At 46.7% G+C, this 22,281-nt stretch overlaps 2 protein-coding genes across 8 annotated transcripts in view; both read left to right on the plus strand.

Annotated features, from left to right (window-relative positions):
• The window catches only part of LOC143486750 (centrobin-like), a 23,437-nt gene extending 10,287 nt beyond the window's left edge, over positions 1-13,150 (plus strand). For 4 of the 7 annotated variants that reach the window (XM_076986152.1, XM_076986150.1, XM_076986149.1 and 1 more), the window contains exons 8-21: positions 911-1,027; positions 2,672-2,770; positions 3,193-3,417; positions 5,119-5,244; positions 5,702-5,835; positions 7,619-7,744; positions 8,191-8,338; positions 8,562-8,670; positions 9,540-9,710; positions 9,959-10,464; positions 11,333-11,414; positions 11,994-12,219; positions 12,553-12,625; positions 12,871-13,150. In XM_076986152.1, the coding sequence (XP_076842267.1) occupies positions 911-1,027; positions 2,672-2,770; positions 3,193-3,417; positions 5,119-5,244; positions 5,702-5,835; positions 7,619-7,744; positions 8,191-8,338; positions 8,562-8,670; positions 9,540-9,710; positions 9,959-10,464; positions 11,333-11,414; positions 11,994-12,219; positions 12,553-12,625; positions 12,871-12,972 (2,244 nt within the window). In that variant the 3' untranslated portion in view covers positions 12,973-13,150. The remainder of the gene's footprint in view (positions 1-910; positions 1,028-2,671; positions 2,771-3,192; positions 3,418-5,118; positions 5,245-5,701; positions 5,836-7,618; positions 7,745-8,190; positions 8,339-8,561; positions 8,671-9,539; positions 9,711-9,958; positions 10,465-11,332; positions 11,415-11,993; positions 12,220-12,552; positions 12,626-12,870) is intronic. The other 3 variants (XM_076986154.1, XM_076986155.1, XM_076986156.1) reach the window with 1 other exon arrangement.
• Positions 13,151-14,843: 1,693 nt separating this feature from the next.
• Positions 14,844-22,043, plus strand: LOC143486792 (2-acylglycerol O-acyltransferase 1-like). The gene is made up of 7 exons (XM_076986229.1): positions 14,844-15,172; positions 15,866-16,044; positions 16,301-16,505; positions 17,484-17,658; positions 19,463-19,662; positions 19,926-20,005; positions 21,519-22,043. Exons 1-7 carry the CDS (start codon positions 15,079-15,081, stop codon positions 21,591-21,593), a joined length of 1,008 nt encoding a protein of 335 aa, XP_076842344.1. The 5' UTR covers positions 14,844-15,078; the 3' UTR covers positions 21,594-22,043.
• Positions 22,044-22,281: the final 238 nt, after the last annotated feature.

Here is a 22,281-nt window from a genome sequence, read left to right on the forward strand (position 1 = left end):
GACAGGCACTGTGCAAAATGTCAAAAAATATTTTAAATAAAATATGCCTGCCTGAAAATATAAAAAAATGGCTACACAACAGCAAAAAAAGTATAAGGAAAGGTTCAAGTAACGGGGTTTAAAAGCAAACAGCATCAAAAAATGTTTATAGGCCTACTTGCCGAGACGCACCGCGACGAGACGACACGACACGACCGAAACAACAAAACGTTTTTTTTTCACCTTACACGTGTTAAATGGTATGCCATGTTGGTTGTTGTCGTGCGAAATGAAAGACGTTGATGACATAACTTGCACTTTACTTTGTTTGATTCATCTTTATCTTTTTCAAAATACTTTTGAAGTTTTTTAGTAGCCGTTATAATCTCGGCAGATGCTGCGTATTGTGTTGCGTGTTCAGCTCCGCTCGTTTGGATTGTGCAACTGCAGGGTGTGATTTATTAATGTGTAGTAAGGAAGATGCCTATTGTTAATGCGCAAACATCATTTAAAAATATTTATTAACAGAAATTAGGATGATTTTATTTGACAAAAGGCTATATATAACGAAAACAAAGACATTTCATGTAACAACTAATGCTTAGCAGCATCCTTGGGCACCGCCATGCAGTTAGAATGGTACATTCGACTATGACGTTCATAGTCGACTAGGGGGTATAGTCGACTATAGTCGAATCAGCGACTATTGCAGGTCACACCTAGTACACACACACACACACACACACACACACACAGAGATAGGTGTGTATACATGCACACAAACACACTCAAACAAATGGAGGTGTGTATATATAGAAAGATCACACAGAGGTACACACAGAAGAGGCGTACACATCTAAATGAAGGATACGTGGTTTTGTAGTGTTGTGGTTGTGCACATGATCACGTGTGTGTGTGGTCACACCCACAGACGTTGGAGAAGGTGGTGGAGGGTTGGAGCAGACATGAGCAGGACAAGAGTGAGAAGATCAAACGCCTGCAGCAGGAGAAGGAGACCGCCATGAGAACCCAGGACACACAGAGAGAGGTACACACACTTACACACACACACACACACACACTCAAATATATATACACACACACGCACACACACACATATATACACACACACGCCTGCAGCAGGAGAAGGAGACTGCCATGAGAACCCAGGACACACAGAGAGAGGTACACACACTTACACACACACACACACACACACATATATACACACACACGCCTGCAGCAGGAGAAGGAGACCGCCATGAGAACCCAGGACACACAGAGAGAGGTACACACACACACTCACTTACATATATACACACACACACACCTATATATACACACACACGCATACAAACACAGTCTCACTCACACACTCTCACTCACACACTCTCACGCACGCACACACCGGCCACTTTATTAGGTTTACCTTGTTTATACCTTTATTAGGTACACCTTGCTAGTACTGGGTTGGACCCCCTTTTGACTTCAGAACTGCCTTAATCCATCGTGGCAGATTCAACAAGGTACTGGAAACATTCCTCAGAGAGTCTGGTCCATATTGACATGATATCATCACACAGTTGCTGCAGATTTGTCGGCTGTACATCCATGATGTGAATCTCCCGTTCCACCACATCCCAAAGGTGCTCTATTGGACTGAGATCTGGTGACTGTGGAGACCATTCAAGCACAACAATACTCAGGTAGACTGTGGCGTTGACATGATGTCCCAGCAGAAATTGAGACTCATCAGATCAAACGTTTTTCCAATCTTCTATTGTCCAATTTTGGTGAGCCTGTGTGAATTGTAGCCTCAGATTCCTGTTCTTAGCTGACAGGAGTGGTACCCGGTGTGTCTTCTGCTGCTGTAGCCCATCCATCTCAAGGTTCAACGTGTTGTGCGTTCAGAGATGCTCTTCTGCATGCCTCGGTTGTAACAACTGGTTATTTGAGTTACTGTTGCCGTTCTATCAACTCGAACCAGTCTGGCCATTCTCCTCTGACCTCTGGCATCAACAAGGCATTTGTGCCCACAGAACTGCCACTCACTGGATATTTTCTCTTTTTCTGACCATTCTCTGTAAACCCTAGAGATGGTTGTGTGTGAAAATCCCAGTAGATCAGCAGTTTCTGAAATACTCAGATCAGCCCGTCTGGCACCAACAACCATGACACGTTCAAAGTCTCTTAAATCACCTTTCTTCCCCTTTCTGATGGTCAGTTTGAACTGCAGCAGATCGTCTTGGTCATGTCTACATGACTAAATGCATTGCGCTGCTGCCATGTCATTGGCTGATTCAACATTTGTGTTAATGAGCAGTTGGACAGGTGTCCTTATAAAGTGGATGTTGAGTGTATGTGCACACTCTCTCACACACACACCCTCACAAAAACACACTCCCTCAAACACATACATGTGCACACACTCACATGCATTCGCACATGCTCTTACACACACACATACATACATATGCACACATTCACTCATTAACACACACTGCATATATATACACACAGATTGAGGTATGTAAATATACACACAGGTACAAGTGTGTGTGTGTGTGTGTGTGTGTGTGTGTGTAGAGAGAGGTGTGTATACATACACAAACTGAGGGTGGTTCTCACATTCGCATTCATTCTCCTCTGTGTGTGTGTATTTATATTTGTGTGTTTGTTTGTGTGTGTGTAGGCTTTGGTTTCCTTTGAGAAGAGTCTATCGGAGGCAGCAGAAACTTTGGACAAAGAACAAAAACGCAACGAAAAGCTACAAAAAACCAACAAACAGCTGGTACACACACATAAACAAACACACACACACACACACACACATAAACAAACACACACACACACACACACACCACTGTATACTACAGTAGTCCTTTATTCCTTTACATCATGCAAATGCTGTGATGGGAGGATTCTGTTCATGATGTCTGGGCACTGCATGATTGCTAAGACTAGGGGTGGACTGGACTAGGACTGGACTAGGGGTGGACTAGGGGTGGACTGGACTAGGACTGGACTAGGGGTGGACTAGGGGTGGACTAGGGGTGGACTGGGGCTGGACTGGATGACTGCTTGACTGGGTTAGGCTTTGTGTATCTGTGGATGAGAGCTCCAATGTGTTTGTGTGTGTGTGTGTGTGTGTGTGTGTGTGTGTGTGTGTGTGTGTGTGTGTGTGTGTGTGTGTGTGTGTGTGTGTGTGTGTAGGAGCAGGAGCTGGCCGAGCTGCGTGTGTGTGTGGAGGAGTTGCGGCAGCAGGGCCGGCAGCTACAGGCTGCTGCCGAGGAGCAGAGGGCTGAGACGGACAGACTACAAATCAAGACCCAGGCTTTACAGGCCCAGCTGGAAGAACAGAGCCAAGAGGCCCAGCACACACACACACACCTGCAGCAGGACATCACACTCCTGACACAGCAACTAGAGAGAGAGAGGGTGAGTGTTACACACACACACACACACACACACCTGCAGCAGGACATCACACTCCTGACACAGCAACTAGAGAGAGAGAGGGTGAGTGTTACACACACACACACACACACACACACACACACACCTGCAGCCGGACATCACACTCCTGACACAGCAACTAGAGAGAGAGAGGGTGAGTGTTACACACACACACACACACACACACACACCTGCAGCAGGACATCACACTCCTGACACAGCAATGGTGGGGCAGCACGGTGGCTTGGTGGTTAGCACGTTTGCCTCTCAGCACTGGGGTCTTGGGTTCAAGTCCCTATCTGAGTGGAGTTTCCATGTTCTCCCCGTGTCTGCGTGGGTTTCCTCCGGGCTCTCCGGTTTCCTCCCACAGTCCAAAAACATGGAGGTTAGGTAAATTGGCAGTCCCAGACGAATTCTCCCTGAGTCTGTGTCTCTCTCTGAGTGTGTGTCTTTGTCTCTCTCTGTTCAATAAAAACAAGTTGTTGTCTGAGTGTGTGTGCATGAATGTGTGTGTGCTTCTGTGCCCAGTGGTGGATGGTGCTCTGCCACTAGGGTCTGTCCTCTCTCCCCTTCCTGCACCCCATTCAGTCCCCCAGGGGGCTGTGGGCTCCGGTAGAGAGTACGCTGTGCGCAATTGGCTGCCGCTTCTCGCCGGTGTGTGATTGGTTATCTGTAACGTAGCTGTGTTAACAATTGTAAAGCGCCTTGGGTATCTACATAAGGCGCTATATAAATTGAAACATTCATTCATTCAACTAGAGAGAGAGAGAGGGTGAGTGTTACGCACACACACACACACACACACACACACCTGCAGCAGGACATCACACTCCTGACACAGCAACTAGAGAGAGAGAGGGTGAGTGTTACACACACACACACACACACACCTGCAGCAGGACATCACACTCCTGACACAGCAACTAGAGAGAGAGAGGGTGAGTGTTACACACACACACACACACACACACACACACACACACCTGCAGCAGGACATCACACTCCTGACACAGCAACTAGAGAGAGAGAGGGTGAGTGTTACACACACACACACACACACACCTGCAGCAGGACATCACACTCCTGACACAGCAACTAGAGAGAAAGAGGGTGAGTGTTACACACACACACACACACACACACCTGCAGCAGGACATCACACTCCTGACACAGCAACTAGAGAGAGAGAGGGTGAGTGTGCACATTAAAACAAGCAGTATTTTTGTCGAGTGTGTGTGTGTGTGTGTGTGTGTGTGTGTGTGTGTGTGTGTGTGTGTGTGTGTGTGTGTGTAAGAGAGTGTGTTTTGTGTAGGAGCGAGTGTTGGGGTTAGTAATAACCTAACCCTAACCCAAGCAGTGTTTATGTCGTGTGAGAGTGTGTGTGAGAGTGTGTGTGTGTGAGTGTGTGTGTGTGAGTGTGTGTGTGTGTGAGTGTGTGTGTGTGTGAGTGTGTGTGTGAGAGTGTGTGTGTGAGAGTGAGTGTGTGTGTGTGTGTGTGAGAGAGTGTGTGTGTGTAAGAGAGTGTGTTTTGTGTAGTAATAACCTAACCCTAACCCAAGCAGTGTTTTTGTTGTGTGTGTGTGTGTGAGTGTGTGTTTTGTGTAGTAATAACCTAACCCTAACCCAAGCAGTGTTTTTGTCGTGTGTGTGTGTGTGTGTGTGTGTGTGTGTGTGTGTGTGTAGGAGCGGGTGGGCCTGGAGGTGCAGCTCCGCGAGGAGGCCCAGTCCAGACTACAGCAGCTCCAACAGGACCTGGATGAGGCCAGGAGAGAGAGAGATGCAGAGCGGGTCGATCGGGCCTTGGATCAGGTCACACACACCTGCCCTTTGTTCAGAGTGGATGTGTTTCAAGCAGCTCTGTGTAGAGTTCTTTAGGTCTTGTTCATGGCCGGTTGTCAGAGCGGCTCTGTTCGTCGGGGCGTTTGAGCGGCTCTGTCTGTAGAGGTGGTGTTTGAGCGGCTCTGTCCGTAGGGGTGGTGTTTGAGAGGCTCTGTCTGTAGGTGTGGTGTTTGAGCAGCTCTGTCTGTCGGGGTGGCGTTTCAGCGGCTCTGTCTGTAGAGGTGGCGTTTGAGCGGCTCTGTCCGTAGGGGTGGTGTTTGAGAGGCTCTGTCCGTCGGGGTGGCGTTTGAGCGGCTCTGTCCATCGGGGGTGGCGTTTCAGCGGCTCTGTCCATCGGGGTGGCGTTTCAGCGGCTCTGTCTGTAGGGATGGTGTTTCAGCGGCTCTGTCTGTAGGGGTGGTGTTTGAGTGGCTCTGTTTTGTAACAGGCACGTTTTGAGGCCCAGTGCTCCCAGCGGGAGGTGGAGCTCAGACTGGCTGTGGAGCAGCAGGTCACAGAAAGACTCTCGCACATCCAGCAGGACAACAACACGGCAACAGCCAAGTTACGGGAGCAGCACAGGTAAAACACACACACACACACACACAGTCTCACACACACACACACACACACAGTCTCACACACACACACACACACACAGTCTCACACACACAGTCTCTCACACACACACACACACACAGTCTCACACACACACACACACACGTTTTTTGTTGTTCCATCAAAGTGTGTCTAATGCATTAACGAGCAGTAGTTGGTCATGTTTAACACCAGAAGCACCTCAGAGCGCAGAGGTGGCTGGCACCTTTAATGTGTCTCAGCGTCAAGTACAAAGAATTTTTAAAAGATTTGAAGAGACTGGAGATGTTTTTGACAAGCCCAGGTCCGGCAGACCCCACAAGACAACTGCTCGGGAGGAACGTTTGTTGGTTAGAAAATCCAAAGCCAGTCCCTCTTCCACTGCAGCAGAGCTCCACCAGGTCTGGTCACCTCAAGTCCCTGTGTCAACTAGGACAGTTTGTAGGATTCTGTCTCAAAATGGCCTCCATGGTCGAATCAGTGCCCAGAAGCCAGCACTAAACAAAAGGCCCACAACCTGCTAAACGGATGGATGCTGGAAAAGTGGCAGAAGGTGGATTTCTCAGATGAATCTTCAGTATGGATCCAAGATTCACCCAGAAAACAGTCAAGTTTGGTGGTGGAAAGATCATGGTCTGGGGTTACATTCAGTATGGGGGTGTGCGAAACATTTGCAAGGTGGAAGGCAATATCAATAGCCTAAAATATCTAGAAGTATTAGTTACATCTTACATTCCCAATCATAAAAGGGGTCAAATTTTGCAGCAGGATAGTGCTCCATCTCATACATCCATCTCTACATCAAAGTTCCTCAAGGCGAAGAAGATCAAGGTGGTCCAGGACTGGCCAGCCCAGTCACCTGACATGAACATCATTGAGCATGTTTGGGGTAGGATGAAAGAGGAAGCTTGGAAGACAAAACCAAAGAATTTTGATGAACTCTGGGTTGATCTCTTCATCAACAAATTGTATGAATCACTGTTAAACTTTTGTCCTTCAAGCTCGTGGAAGTCACACAAAATATTAAATATGGCTCTAATAGCACCACAACGTCATTCACCAGTGTTATGAAGCATATATTTGTATATGAAGTGAATTATTTGTTTGATTTTCACCTTACTTTCTGTGGGCGACAACTTTTGTCTTGCCAAAATCCGACCTTTCTGTGTTCATTAAATGATCAATATTTCTGCAGTAAAGTAAATTTATTTTCATAAATTAAATCTAATTTGGGAGGGTTTCAGCTTTCATATGAGTCATTTCTAAAACCAATCGATGAATTTAAAGTCAGGTTATAAGCTTTTGTTTCCACAACATGGATAAGTGACAGAACTTATGTCAGGGACTGTAGACTCTCCTAGTGTTAATGTATCAGACACTGCTTCTAATAGACTCTCCTAGTGTTAATGCATCAGACACTGCTTCTAATAGACTCTCCTAGTGTTAATGTATCAGACACTGTTTCTAATAGACTCTCATAGTGTTAATGCATCAGACACTGCTTCTAATAGACCAGGGGTACGCAAATAGAAATGATGACGGGCCACATTTTATTTTTTCAATCACTAAAGGGGCCGGTTACGGGGGGGGGGTTCGTAAACCGTCATAAACTGTCGACCGGGGTGGGGGGGGGGCGTGAACGCATTTGGGCGTCTGCTACCTGTTGTTGCCATAGAGGCAATCGCCAGCATCGTCTTGAGATCGCGGTGTGTGTGTGTGTGTGTGTGTGTGTGTGTGTGTGGGTCTGTGTGTGTGTGTGTGTTCACAGAAAGCAGTTGTTGGACCTGAGGGATCACCATGAGCGTGAACTGTCTGCTCAGGTGGACGAGTTCAGAGTTCAGCTGCAGGAGAGAGACACTAGACAACACCAGCTCACTCTGCAGTTCAACAACAGGTACGTTAACACACCAGCCACAGGTGTAACCTCCACACCCACAACAGGTACGTTAACACACCAGCTACAGGTGTAACCCCCACACCCACAACAGGTACGTTAACACACCAGCTACAGGTGTAACCCCCACACCCACAACAGGTACGTTAACACACCAGCTACAGGTGTAACCCCCACACCCACAACAGGTACATTAACACACCAGCTACAGGTGTAACCCCCACACCCACAACAGGTACATTAACACACCAGCTACAGGTGTAACCCCCACACCCACAACAGGTACGTTAACACACCAGCTACAGGTGTAACCCCCACACCCACAACAGGTACGTTAACACACCAGCTACAGGTGTAACCCCCACACCCACAACAGGAAGCATTTCCCTCCATAAATGCAAATGCATATCGTGTGTGTGTGTGTGTGTGTGTGTGTGTGTGTATAGGATGGCAGAGTTACAAGAGCAGTTGGGTTCCATGGAAACCAGTAAGCGAAGGCTGGAGATGCAGAGGGAAGAGTTGGTGTCCCGCCTACAAGGGATGATGCGCTCCCATTGGACGGAAGCTTTGAGGCTGCTGACCAATCCAGAGCAGGTGTCAGAGAAATGTAGCTGTGTGTGTGTGTGTGTGTGTGTGTGTGTTTACAGGTGTGTTTTATGAGTGTGTGTGTGTGCATTTTTGTTTGTTCATATATATGTATACGTGTGTGTAAGGTTGAAGGGTCACTCCCTTCCTTGTCTCTGTGTATGTGGGCTTGGGTGTGTTTTATATATAAAGGGTGTGTGTGTGTGTGTGTGTGTGTGTGTGTGTGTGTTAGGTTGAAGGGTCACTCCCTTCACTCCCCCTGTATGGCACTCCCAGAACTCCCTCCTGTCCTGAGGCTGAAGACACCAAAAGCGTTGGAACAGTTACCACAGTGACTACAGGTACAGACGGTTACCACAGTGACTCCAGGTACAGGCGGTTACCACAGTGACTACAGGTACAGGCGGTTACCACAGTGACTACAGGTACAGACGGTTACCACAGTGACTACAGGTACAGACGGTTACCACAGTGACTACAGGTACAGGCGGTTACCACAGTGACTACAGGTACAGGCGGTTACCACAGTGACTCCAGGTACAGGCGGTTACCACAGTGACTACAGGTACAGACGGTTACCACAGTGACTCCAGGTACAGACGGTTACCACAGTGACTACAGGTACAGGCGGTTACCACAGTGACTACAGGTACAGACGGTTACCACAGTGACTCCAGGTACAGGCGGTTACCACAGTGACTACAGGTACAGGCGGTTACCACAGTGACTACAGGTACAGGCGGTTACCACAGTGACTACAGGTACAGACGGTTACCACAGTGACTACAGGTACAGGCGGTTACCACAGTGACTACAGGTACAGGCGGTTACCACAGTGACTACAGGTACAGGCGGTTACCACAGTTGCAGTGCTTGATTAAGAAATTATTGAGCAACACACACACACACATACATATACATACATACATATAGATTACTTTGTATATAATATATAGATGGATAGATTACTAGTATATATAACATATAGATAGATTACTGGTGTGTGTATAAATACTTCTCTGTGAATACTGCGCCTAGAATAAATCAGGCAAAACGATGTCCCACAAAATCCTGTTATACAGAAGCTGTTTGGCTGGGAGATTTTGGGTTCAGACTGAGTAGCTGTAACCATGGCGATCTGAGCTGTTCTCCAGAGTTCAGTGCTTTTGCTAATGAGCATGAATGGTCCTCCCCTGTCTCCGCCTCTCAGCTGCCCCTCAGGCTGTAGTGCTACACCTGTCCAGAGAGAGGCAGCGTGGGCAGGGGGCAGGTGCAGCTCGCAGGGTGGATGATGGTGGAGGACACTCTGACTTTGGCCTCTTAAACCACACCCAGAACTTCACTCCCCTGGAACCTGTGCTGGATGAGACTAATCTCACAGGTACACGCACACACACACACACACACACACACCACACACAGGTACACACGCACACACACAGGCACACACGCACACACTCGCACCAAAGAAAACAAAAAAGATGCTCACAAACACACACAGAAAATCTCTGTGCTACTAACACCCAGAACATGTCTGGTGGAAGGACCTTTATATGTGTGTGTGTGTGTGTGTGTGTGTGTGTGTGTGTGTGTGTGTGTGTGTGTGTGTGTGTGTGTGTGGTTTTTCAGTTCTAGGAGGTGATTTAAGCACTTTTTGGGACAAGCCTCTGGAAGGAGTAAAACAGAACCGGGAAAGAGAGATGGAGAGAGAGGGGGGGAGAGAGAGGGATAGAGGGAGAGAAGGAATGGAGAAAATGGGGGGAAAAGAAGACATTAGATCTAGCAGAGAGAGAGCCTGTGCAGAGAGTGGCTCTCTAGCCCTGAATCCAAAACCAGTTCATTACGATGAGGATTCATACACTCACGTGAACCAGATCAGGAGTCAAGTTGAAAGGTCAAGTGTGAACAGACAAGTGAATCACATTCCAGTTCCTATTTGCAATCTGAATCAAATGCAGTCTTCCTCAGAGAGACAGATGAATCCGATGTGTAGCCTGCACAGTACGACTGGAGCAGAAACTCCACCCATAAAGGAACAGTCTCTGTCAGTCAAAGAAAGAGTCCCTCCTACTGTGACCAGTGGCCAAACTCTTCATGAGGACAGACAGAATGAGCTGCAGTACTACATATCAAAGGTATAGACCACCACACACTCCTCCGTTATGTAACTTGTACCTGGATGGTTGGAGTTAACCCTAACCCTTAACTCATACCTGGATGGTTGGAGTTAACCCTAAACCTTAACTCCTACCTGGATGGTTGGGGTTAACCCTAAACCTTAACTCATACATGGATGTTGGGGTTAACCCTAACCCTTAACTTGTACCTGGATGTTGGGGTTAACCCCCTAACCCTTAACTTGTACCTGGATGTTGGGGTTAACCCTAACCCTTAACTTGTACCTGGATGTTGTGGTTAACCCTAAACCTTAACTTGTACCTGGATGTTGGGGTTAACCCTAACCCTTAACTCGTACCTGGATGGTTGGGGTTAACCCTAACCCTTAACTCCTACCTGGATGGTTGGGGTTAACCCTAAACCTTAACTCGTACCTGGAATGTTGGGGTTAACCCTAAACCTTAACTCCTACCTGGATGGCCGCACCTTGGGGCTTGACATGCAGGATCTGGGGCATGTGTATCTACAGCTATGTGATACTTTACAGCTGTGTGATACTTTACAGCTATGTGATACTTTACAGCTGTGTGATACTTTACAGCTGTGTAATTCTCTTTAAATGGAGAAACACTGTCCTGACACTGAATGTGAATCTTCTGTTTGTTCATAAAGCATCATCACCTCTCCCCCCTCCCTCCCTTTCTCTCTCCGTCTCTCCCTCTATTTAATCTCTCTCCCCTTCCCTCCCTCTCTCTCCCCTGTCTCTACCTCTATTTAATATCTCTATCTCTGCCTCTCTCTCTATTTATTCTTTATCTATCTCTCTCTCTCTCTCTCTCTCTCTCTCTCTCTCTCTCTCTCTCTCTCTCTCTCTCTCTCACTCAGTTGTTGGATCGTTCTCCTGGAGAGCCTCTGAAGGAGCAGCCTGTAGATCAGAGGAGACCAGACCTCCAGTCAGTCGGTCCAGGTGTGTTACTTTACTCTGGATTAATGTTGCATCTACAAGTATTCAGACCTTGTTTATGACAGTTGAGCTGTGGTGCCCGTCTGTGTGAGGTCTCTCAGCTGTTGGTCCGAGTGAAACCAGGTCATGAGGTCAACTACATTTCTACAACACTGTGCCCAGAGCACAGAACCCTTCATCATGGTCCAACAGAAGACATTTGGACCATTACTGGTCTTCCTGGATCTGTCCCCCAGCTAAACTGGGAATGAAGTGTCATGGTCAGGCAGGTCGCCAAGAACCCAGTGGTCACTATGAAGGAGATGCAGAGATCCTTTGTGGAGATGAACCTTCCAGAAGGACGACCATCAGTCCAGGACTCTGATCAGGCCTTTAAGTAGCAGGAGCAGACAGAAGGCATTCCTCACCGAATGGCTCATGAGAGTCTGATTACAGTTTTCCAGAATAACTCCATAACTCCCAGACCATGAGAAGCAATCCTATCTGATGAAAGGAAGATCCTACACAGACACTCTCTGTTCAGCCTGTGTGTGTGTGTGTGTGTGTGTGTGTGTGTGTGTGTGTGTGTGTGTGTGTGTGTAGATGTGAGTTCGGAGTGTTTCCCCAGAGTGTCAGGGGAGTTGGACTCTCTCCACACACACTCTCGTTCACGCCCCCCCGGCTGTCTGAGCGAGCTACCACTCCACCCTCAGCTGGAGCAGCTCACCAGCCTTCTACGCGTGGCCACGCCCTCCGCCAACACCACCCACGCCACCGACACCACCCACGCCGCCAAGCAACTACACCAGCTCCTCTCTGGTCTGCTCAGGTATGATGTGTGTGTGTGTGTGTGTGTCAGGGGTATGTGTCCCCCCAGGGTGGGGGTGTGTGTGTGTCTGTCTGTAGGTCAGGGGTATGTTTCCCCCCAGGTGTGTGTGTGTGTGTGTGTGTGTGTGTGTGTGTGTGTGTGTGTCTGTGTGTCTGTGGGTCAGGGGTATGTGTCCCCACAGAAGGGGGGGAGCGTGTGTGTGTGTGTGTGCGTATCCTTACTATATGAGCCATTATCTTCTGATGTGTGCTCATGCCCAGATGTTGAAGCTGTTTTCTGACTATTAAACATGTTCTTGTTTTCTGTGTGTCTCTGTGTGTGTGTGTGTACTAGGTCAGGGGAACCCTGTACTGACACAGTTAGAGCCAACCTGGATCAAAAACTAACACAGCATGAAAAAAAAGAGGTGAGGCGCACACACACACACGCACACACACACACACACACACACACACAGATGGCCCCCTCACACACTAAGCATGTTTATTCATTAACTCTGGTAGCTGCAACTCAGGCCCAGGTGAGAACATCTCCTCCCCAACTTCATAATGTACCACCGTGTCCACCACAACTCCCACTGTACAGGAACACAGTTCTGATCTGTATCTGATCTGTGTGTGTGTGTGTGTGTGTGTGTGTGTGTGAGATCAGCGCCAGGCTCCGCCCCGTCCCACACAAAGTACAACCTCACGACGGCACCACAGTGGATCCCAAGGTCTCCGACCAGGTTCAAAGGTCAACGTGTGGAAATGAGATGATTTGTGCGTTTGTGTTTTTGTGCTTTATTACACACATACACACAATGTCCTGTTTTTAATGTTTCTGAAGATTTGTTCCCTCTATGTATTAAATGTATTTTTTTTTAACAGGTGTCTATTTTGTCTTTAGTGTTGATCTGGGTTTTTTAAAATGAGGTTTTTCTACATAATTACTGTATACGCAGCAAGGTAATAAAACAAGATATTTAACATTCACACACTCGGTGCTGTTTAATCAAGCACTACGGTTAGGGATAGGGCTGGGGTTAGTTGTTAGGGATTAGGGATAGGGTTTGAACTGGGTGTATTATTAAATGCCTTGTTTATAAACAATATTTTTCAACTCAACTCGGTTTGATTACAAAACACACGAAATTAAAACATTACGGTATCTCCATGGTTATGAGGTCAGGACACAAGCTCCAAGAACGTCACAAGGATCATAATCAGAAATTAGACTTAATTTCTATTTACAGAGGAACTGAAACATTCAGCACATGGAATAAACACACAACTGCTATTATCTGGACCCATGATGCAGTCTTAGACTTGAACCCATGATACCAGGTCTACAGGTCATCTGTCACTGCTTCAGTTACACTGTCCCTCATCAACTCAAATCAATGATGTCAGGATCAGGAATGTATCAGGATCAGGAATGTAAAATCAGCAACTGGTGTTTGAAACTCTACAAACACTTTGGCCAGGAGTAAATCCAGTGAAGCAGTGTTAAACCATTTGAATGATGGGGACATCAGTAATGTCCTCACTCTCAGAGAGGTAATGTCCTCACACCGTCCTCACTCTCAGAGAGGTAATGTCCTCACACCGTCCTCACTCTCAGAGAGGTAATGTCCTCACACCGTCCTCACTCTCAGAGAGGTAATGTCCTCACACCGTCCTCACTCTGGTATAGTATCCTAGCATATCCTACCATTTTCCCTTTTGGTTGCTTGGATACGAGCATTTCAACATGAATCTACATTCCTGTCTCATATTTCAACATGAATCGTCCTGTCTCACATTTTGTCACGTACGTCTGCTCAGCTCCTTGGAGTGTCTTAGCAAACAAATAAAATATCAAAATATCTGACCATGATACCATCATGATGCCGACATGCAGGTTTCTCCTAAACAACATCAGGACGATTCATCCTCCTCCCAGACACGACACTCATCAGACCCTAACCCCAACTCAAACCCAACCCCTAACTAACTATAACCCCAACTCAAACCCTACCCCAACTCTAACTATAACCCCAACTCAAACTCTCACCCCAACTCAAACCCTACCCCTAACTCTCACCCAACTCTAACTATAACCCCAACTCAAACCCTACCCCTAACTCTCACCCCAACTCTAACACTAATCCTAACTCTTACCCCAACTCTAACTCTCACCCCAACTCAAACCCTACCCCTAACTCTCACCCCAACTCTAACTATAACCCCAACTCTAACTATAACCCTAACTCTCACCCCAACTCTAACTATAAACCCAACTCTAACTATAACCCCAACTCTAACTATAACCCCAACTCTAACCCCAACTCTAACTATAAACCCAACTCTAACCCCAACCCTAACTCTCACCCCAACTCTAACACTAACTCTAACCATTAGCAGACACCCTCAGTGTGTTAATGGTGTCTAAGACATGTAAAGCACTACTGTAAACTGTTAATGGTAAATACTGTAAATGTAATCTCAGTCTGTTATGACGGCGAATCTACGCGTGGTTTAACATTTCCCACGTGTACACACACACACACACCGCTTTTACCGTTTTACCGCTGACCTGTCCCGGTCACGTGGGCGCGCGCGGCTCGCTCCCGATTGGTCAGAAGTGCATTTCTTGAAGGGGCGGGTATGTGACGTCACGGGCGCAGCCCGGACCGAGTGGCGCGCACACGCGCTTAAATCCCTCGCGCTCGAAGACAAGTTGCGTTTTCTCGTTACCGAAGTGTGCAGAGTTGGGTCGTCCGTCGCGCGGGTGTCTGCGACTAACGTGTCGGTAACGGTTCGGTAGAGAAGAGCGTGAGACGGGTGTGGCCTGCACGGATGAGCGTGTGGGAATGTGTGTGAATGTGTGAGTGAAGCAATGAAGGTTGAGTTCGCTCCGTTAAATATTCCGTTGCGACGACGGTTGCAGACCGCTGCTGTGGTTCAGTGGGTCTTCTCCTTCCTCGCGCTGGGTGAGTAAACCACCCGCACGGTCCGCGCCCCTGGTGGAGGGGTCGGTCCCTCCTCCCTACTGAAATTAGTGTTTTACCTAATGGTCTTTGAACTAGAATACAGTGGTAATCTGAGTGTGCTGTCCTGCACAATCTGAGTGAACAGAGTGTTGCATAATAATGATGATGATGATGGTGATGATTGTGAGCGAGCGAGAGAACCCTTATGGTAAACCCTAATCCCAAAACCTAACTCTAGTCCCAAAAACTAACCCTAATCCCAAAACCTAACTCTAGTCCCAAAAACTAACCCTAATACCAAAACCTAACTCTAGTCCCAAAAACTAAACCCAGCTCTAGTCCCAACACCTAACCCTAGTCCCAACCCCTACCCCTAGTCCCCTTGTGTGAACGGACATCAGTGTTTCTTCACAGCAGCAGTGACACATTCTCACTCACAAACGAGCCATAACTTCACCTTCATATAGGGAGACACTCGTGTAGGGAGAGACACGTTTCTCCTCTTTTTTAATTTAGTCAGATTTTTTACTTTACGTTCATGTTTTTGTTCCACTAATTTAACGGTTTTAAAAAATTGTCATCCATCTCTCCATCCATCTCTCTCTCTCTCTCTCTCTCTCTCTCTCTCTCTTTCTTTCTTTCTTTCTTTCTTTCTTTCTTTCTTTCTTTCTCTCTCTCTCTCTCTCTGTCTAGCTCAATGTTGTCTGGCTGCATTTGTGCTTCTCTGCTTAAGTGATTGGTGGATTGTGGGAGCGCTGTATGCTGGTTGGCTGTATCTAGACAGAGACACGCCCACATGTGGAGGTCGGAGGTCACACTGGGTCAGAAACTGGACCATGTGGAAATACTTCAGAGATTATTTCACCATTTCTGTAAGAGAGAATATGTGTGAATGACGGAGAGTGTTCACATTTATGTGTGTATGAGAGAGAGTGTTCACATTTATGTGTGTATGAGTGTTCATGTTTGCACTTTCGTAGACTAAAGATGTCGCGTGGCTTTCAAATGAGAGGTTAGTGTGTCACCCCTATTACGCAGTAATGTTTAAATGTCTCCCTCCCTCTCTGTCCATCTCTCTCTCTGTCTCTCTCTTTTTCTTTCTCTCTTTCTGTCTCTCTCTCTCTCTAGCTGATAAAGACTGTGGATCTTGAGCCAAACCGTAACTACTTGTTCGGTTTCCATCCACATGGGGTGTTGGTCGCTGGTGCGTTTGGGAACTTCTGTACAGAAGCATCGGGATTCTCCGAGCTGTTCCCAGGACTCACTCCCTTCCTCCTGATGCTGCCGTTCTGGTTCAGAGTGCCTTTCTTCAGAGACTATATCATGTGTGGAGGTGAGCAAAAGAGAGAGAGAGAGGGGGGGGGGTGTTCAGTGCTGCAGTGACACTGAGAAACTGCTGTAGATATAAGGAGAGAAGAGAGAACTGATCACACACACAACACCATGTGTCTGACACCACCTGAGGGACAACCAGTGAGGACAGTCAAACATGATTATTAAACAACCAGTGAGGACAGTCAAACATGATTATTAAACAAACCAGTGAGGACAATCAAACATGATTATTAAACAAACCAGTGAGGACAATCAAACATGATTATTAAACAACCAGTGAGGACAGTCAAACATGATTATTAAACAACCAGTGAGTACAGTCAAACATGATTATTAAACAAACCAGTGAGGACAATCAAACATGATTATTAAACAAACCAGTGAGGACAGTCAAACATGATTATTAAACAAACCAGTGAGGACAGTCAAACATGATTATTAAACAAACCAGTGAGGACAGTCAAACATGATTATTAAACAAACAGTGAGGACAATCATACATGATTATTAAACAAACAGTGAGGACAATCATACATGATTATTAAACAAACAGTGAGGACAATCAAACATGATTATTAAACAAAGAGTGAGGACAGTCAAACAAATGAGATTTTTTTGAATATTACATATTTAGAAATCATTTTGACTCTTAAATTTAATTTATTAACATCTAATAATTTTGTGTATATATATATACACATGTTGAATGGAAGACAGAAAGTGTGTGTGTGTGTGTGTGTGTGTGTGTGTGTGTGTGTGTGTGTGTGTGTGTGTGTGTGTGAAACCCTGCACACTGAACCGTCTTTTGTTGCGTAAAGTGACATGGCGCAAGACAACTGTGTAGAAATATCTGAAGTTGATCCACGTGGCCTATCCAGATGGCCACTGTGAAGGCCACATGAGAATCTGTGCCTGTCTAAATAGGGTGGGGAGATTCGTCTTGTTTGACCCTTGACCTTTGCCCTATGACCTGCAGGTCTTGTATCCAGCGAGAAGGCGAGTGCCAGTTACCTGCTGAGTGAGCCTAGAGGCGGAAACGCCGTGGTGGTGGCGGTGGGCGGAGCTCCGGAGGCCCTGGACGCCCGGCCTGGAGCACTAAAACTTCAGCTCCTGCAGAGGAAGGGGTTCATCAAACTCGCCCTCAAACACGGGTGTGACAGTGTGTGTGTGTGTGTGTGTGTGTGTGTGTGTGTGTGTGTGGGCGTGAGAGAGAGAGTGTGTGTGTGGGCGTGAGAGAGAGAGTGTGTGTGTGGGCGTGAGAGAGAGTGTGTGTGTGTGTGGGCGTGAGAGAGAGAGTGTGTGTGTGTGGGCGTGAGAGAGAGAGTGTGTGTGTGTGTGGGCGTGAGAGAGAGAGTGTGTGTGTGTGTGGGCGTGAGAGAGAGAGAGTGTGTGTGTGTGGGCGTGAGAGAGAGAGAGTGTGTGTGTGGGCGTGAGAGAGAGAGAGTGAGTGTGTGTGTGTGGGCGTGAGAGAGAGAGAGAGAGAGAGTGAGTGTGTGTGTGTGTGGGCGTGAGAGAGAGAGAGTGTGTGTGTGTGGGCGTGAGAGAGAGAGAGAGAGAGTGTGTGTGTGTGTGGGCGTGAGAGAGAGAGAGAGAGAGTGTGTGTGTGTGTGGGCGTGAGAGAGAGAGAGAGTGTGTGTGGGCGTGAGAGAGAGAGAGAGTGTGTGTGGGCGTGAGAGAGAGTGTGTGTGGGCGTGAGAGAGAGAGAGAGTGTGTGTGGGCGTGAGAGAGAGAGAGTGTGTGTGTGGGCGTGAGAGAGAGAGAGTGTGTGTGTGTGGGCGTGAGAGAGTGTGTGTGTGTGTGTGGGCGTGAGAGAGTGTGTGTGTGTGTGTGGGCGTGAGAGAGTGTGTGTGTGTGTGTGGGCGTGAGAGAGTGTGTGTGTGTGTGTGTGGGCGTGAGAGAGAGAGAGAGAGAGAGTGTGTGTGTGTGTGTGGGCGTGAGAGAGAGAGAGTGTGTGTGTGGGCGTGAGAGAGAGAGAGTGTGTGTGTGGGCGTGAGAGAGAGAGAGTGTGTGTGTGGGCATGAGAGAGAGAGAGTGTGTGTGGGCGTGAGAGAGTGTGTGTGTGTGTGGGCGTGAGAGAGTGTGTGTGTGTGTGGGCGTGAGAGAGTGTGTGTGTGTGTGTGGGCGTGAGAGAGTGTGTGTGTGTGTGGGCGTGAGAGAGTGTGTGTGTGTGTGGGCGTGAGAGAGTGTGTGTGTGTGTGTGGGCGTGAGAGAGTGTGTGTGTGTGTGTGGGCGTGAGAGAGTGTGTGTGTGTGTGTGTGGGCGTGAGAGTGTGTGTGTGTGTGTGGGCGTGAGAGTGTGTGTGTGTGTGTGGGCGTGAGAGAGTGTGTGTGTGTGTGGGCGTGAGAGAGTGTGTGTGTGTGTGGGCGTGAGGGAGTGTGTGTGTGTGTGGGCGTGAGAGAGTGTGTGTGTGTGTGTGTGTGTGTGGGCGTGAGGGAGTGTGTGTGTGTGTGGGCGTGAGAGAGTGTGTGTGTGTGTGGGCGTGAGAGAGTGTGTGTGTGTGTGGGCGTGAGAGAGTGTGTGTGTGTGTGGGCGTGAGAGAGTGTGTGTGTGTGGGCGTGAGAGAGTGTGTGTGTGTGGGCGTGAGAGAGTGTGTGTGTGTGGGCGTGAGAGAGTGTGTGTGTGTGTGGGCGTGAGAGAGTGTGTGTGTGTGTGGGCGTGAGAGAGTGTGTGTGTGTGGGCGTGAGAGAGTGTGTGTGTGTGGGCGTGAGAGAGTGTGTGTGTGTGGGCGTGAGAGAGTGTGTGTGTGTGTGTGTGTGGGCGTGAGAGAGTGTGTGTGTGTGTGTGTGCGGGCGTGAGAGAGTGTGTGTGTGTGTGTGTGCGGGCGTGTGAGGGTGAGAGTGTGTGTGTGCGGGCGTGTGGGCGTGTGTGCGGGCGTGTGGGAGTGTGTGCGGGCGTGTGAGAGTGTGTGTGTGTACCTGAGATTGTCTGACTCAGTCTGTGTCTCCGTGTGTCTAGGGCCTGTTTGGTTCCCGTCTTCTCCTTCGGGGAGAATGAACTGTTTGATCAGATGGAGAACCCTGTAGGCTCCGCCCTCCGGCGGGTTCAGGACCGCCTTCAGAGAATTATGGGCGTAGCTTTACCACTTTTTCATGCCAGAGGAGTTTTTCAGTATAGTTTTGGACTTTTGCCATACAGAAAACCCATACACACCGTGGGTACGACACACACACACACACCCTACAGAAAAGTCATAAATACTGTGGTTGAGACATACTCACATATGCACATGCACAGTCCTTTAGAAAAACAACCCAAAGTGAGAATACAACATACACATACATAAACATGCCTCCCTGCAGAGAACACCATGTATACCTTATCGGACACACCTATTTACAAATGTCATGGGTGAAACGAAAGACGGACACAGTTAGGGCAGAAATTTAAATCATGAATGAGCACTTCTCTCTCCCTCTAGTGGGAAGACCGATTGTTGTGGTTCAGAATTCCTCTCCCAGTAAGGAAGACATCGACACTCTCCACTCGCAATACATAGAGGTCAGTCTGCAGACCAAAGCATTAGTCACTGGTGAAGACTACACCAGTCACTGGTGAAGACTACACCAGTCACTGGTGAAGACTAACACTCACACTCTGGCTCTCAGGATAACGCAGCTTAGAGGTTCTAGTGAAACTGGAAAATAGCTCCTTAAATTTATAACTCGCAGATTTTTGCACAAGTGTGTAATGAGTGTTCTGACTAGTTATTGGACTGAATGGTCCTCTTCAGTGGTTCATGGGGTTGTGGGTAATGTAGTCCCCTGTCCCTGTAAGCCTGGGGGTGTAGAGGCCTGGTGCTTCAGGGAATGTTATGAATGCCTCTGACTGTCTTGAGTTCATGTTAATACAGATCAGAACCTTACTGAAGACCAAACACATGGAGACAGAGATTAGACCAAAAGTATATGGTGACTGAGATTACATCAAACACGTACGCGGACAGAGATTAGACCAAATGAAGATTATAACAAAATGCACATGGAGATGGATTAGACTAAATGAAGATTAGACCTAACAGATTAGACCAAACATTCTAAAGACAGACAGCACAGGTCTGCAAAAAAATATTTTTTTTTAAGTTGTTTGAAATTTGATAACTGTTTTTTATGTATTTCTCAGCGCTGATTTCGAAAATGCAATCCATGTTTTTCTATCACGTCAGGTTTTCTCACAAAAAGGATTATTTTTGGGTAAAATAACAAAATTTGACCAATTTTTCACATTTTTCAAACGTTAAAGAATTTTATTTAATGTATAAATCATCTTCTAAACTATATTTCAAGAACACTTACATTTCTCTTTCAGCTTATAAGTCCTTATAATAAAGTTTTCGCTTTCTGTCGCAGCTTCTTTTATTATAGCAGAAGCAATCTGGTGAGTTTATACATCCTCTGGTAGCCATTGTCCATAAAACAACTTGTACTTTAGGCTAAATAACAGTTTGTGGAGATCTTAAAAACCAAAATTCAAACTTACTAGAGTACTGAACTATTTATAAAAAATATCTAAAAAGCTAAAACTAGACAAGCAGTTTGTGAAATAACTGTACGTGATGGAATTTTTTTCACAATTTTTCCCGAAATCAGCGTTGAAAATACTATAAAAATCACTTATTAAATTTTAAACAATTTTTGTCGCAGACCTGTTATCTTCAAAAGTTCTGTATTATGAGTTATCAATCAGACACTTTACACATTTGATATCCACAAATATTTCTCATTTTATTTTGTAAATTGTTTCTGTTAATATTCAATGACCAGTACAAAGAAATGTTTGTAAATATACTTTAAATATAAATAAATATACTAACTTTCTTCTTGACAGTCTGTGTATAAACCCAAATGTATCTTCTAATTTCGTTATTCTCAAATTTGCATTCAGTGATATTTTGAAGATATTAAATATTATAATACCCATGACAGTATTTATGAAAATTATGCCTGTATATATTTACATGATTGTGATTTATCCTTCGGCTGCATGATGTGAATATTTTATATTGTTCTTGCAGGGCTTGACTAAAGTTTTTGAAGAGAACAAGACAAAATATGGGATCAGTGAGAATCAACACCTCAGCTTCATCTGAAAACCCTCTGACTGTCTGTCTGTCTGTCAGCCTGTCTGTCTTTCTTCAGGATGATGTGTGTTTGTATTGTAACTGCAGTGTTGATAGGGGATGGTTATGTAAGGGAATTTAGTTCTGTTCTGTTTGCTTTTGTAGAGTGTGTGTGTGTGTGTGTGTTAATTCACCTGAGGGCCATCTCTGTCATGGTGTACCTGTCAATAGTGAGGGACAGGTGTAGTGGTGAGGAGCCTGGTGGTTCATTCTACCTGTCGTGGGCGTGCCCGTCAGGAGCTGCTTTCATACCTTTGCCCTGATGTCTTTTAAGCTAAATGTAACTCTGGTTGAGGGACTATTTTGATTTACAAATACAAATTTACACTTCTATTCTGACAACTACATTTTTAACTTTTTAAAGAGGGCTTCAGTTCCTGTATCCATGTATGTAAAGCAGATAATAAAGTGTTACCTGGTGCCGTTTTGTGTTGCTGCATTTTGTTAACTGATATTTTTACAGCTAGGGTTAGGGTTATTGATTTAATGTAAACATGTTTTTAATAAGTAAAGAAGACAGTCGTGTGTTTGTGTGCCGTAAAATGGGCTACAGTTAAAGTACCGTGGACGCGCCAGGTGGCGACGCGCACGTGCTCCTCGGTGAAGGTGTTCCGGTGAAACGGCTGCAGCTCGGCTGGGCCGTGCGCGCGCGCCCCCG

The sequence above is a fragment of the Brachyhypopomus gauderio genome, unplaced genomic scaffold (assembly GCF_052324685.1).
Source record: "Brachyhypopomus gauderio isolate BG-103 unplaced genomic scaffold, BGAUD_0.2 sc45, whole genome shotgun sequence".
Lineage (NCBI taxonomy): Eukaryota > Metazoa > Chordata > Actinopteri > Gymnotiformes > Hypopomidae > Brachyhypopomus > Brachyhypopomus gauderio.

Bases quoted from the DNA above. Each gene is read 5' to 3' on its own strand.
- LOC143486792 (XM_076986229.1), top strand. From the start codon at position 15,079: ATGAAGGTTGAGTTCGCTCCGTTAAATATTCCGTTGCGACGACGGTTG. The intron at 16,045-16,300 runs GTAAGAGAGAAT...CTCTCTCTCTAG, and splicing joins GAGATTATTTCACCATTTCT to CTGATAAAGACTGTGGATCT. The intron at 20,006-21,518 runs GTCAGTCTGCAG...TTGTTCTTGCAG, and splicing joins TCCACTCGCAATACATAGAG to GGCTTGACTAAAGTTTTTGA.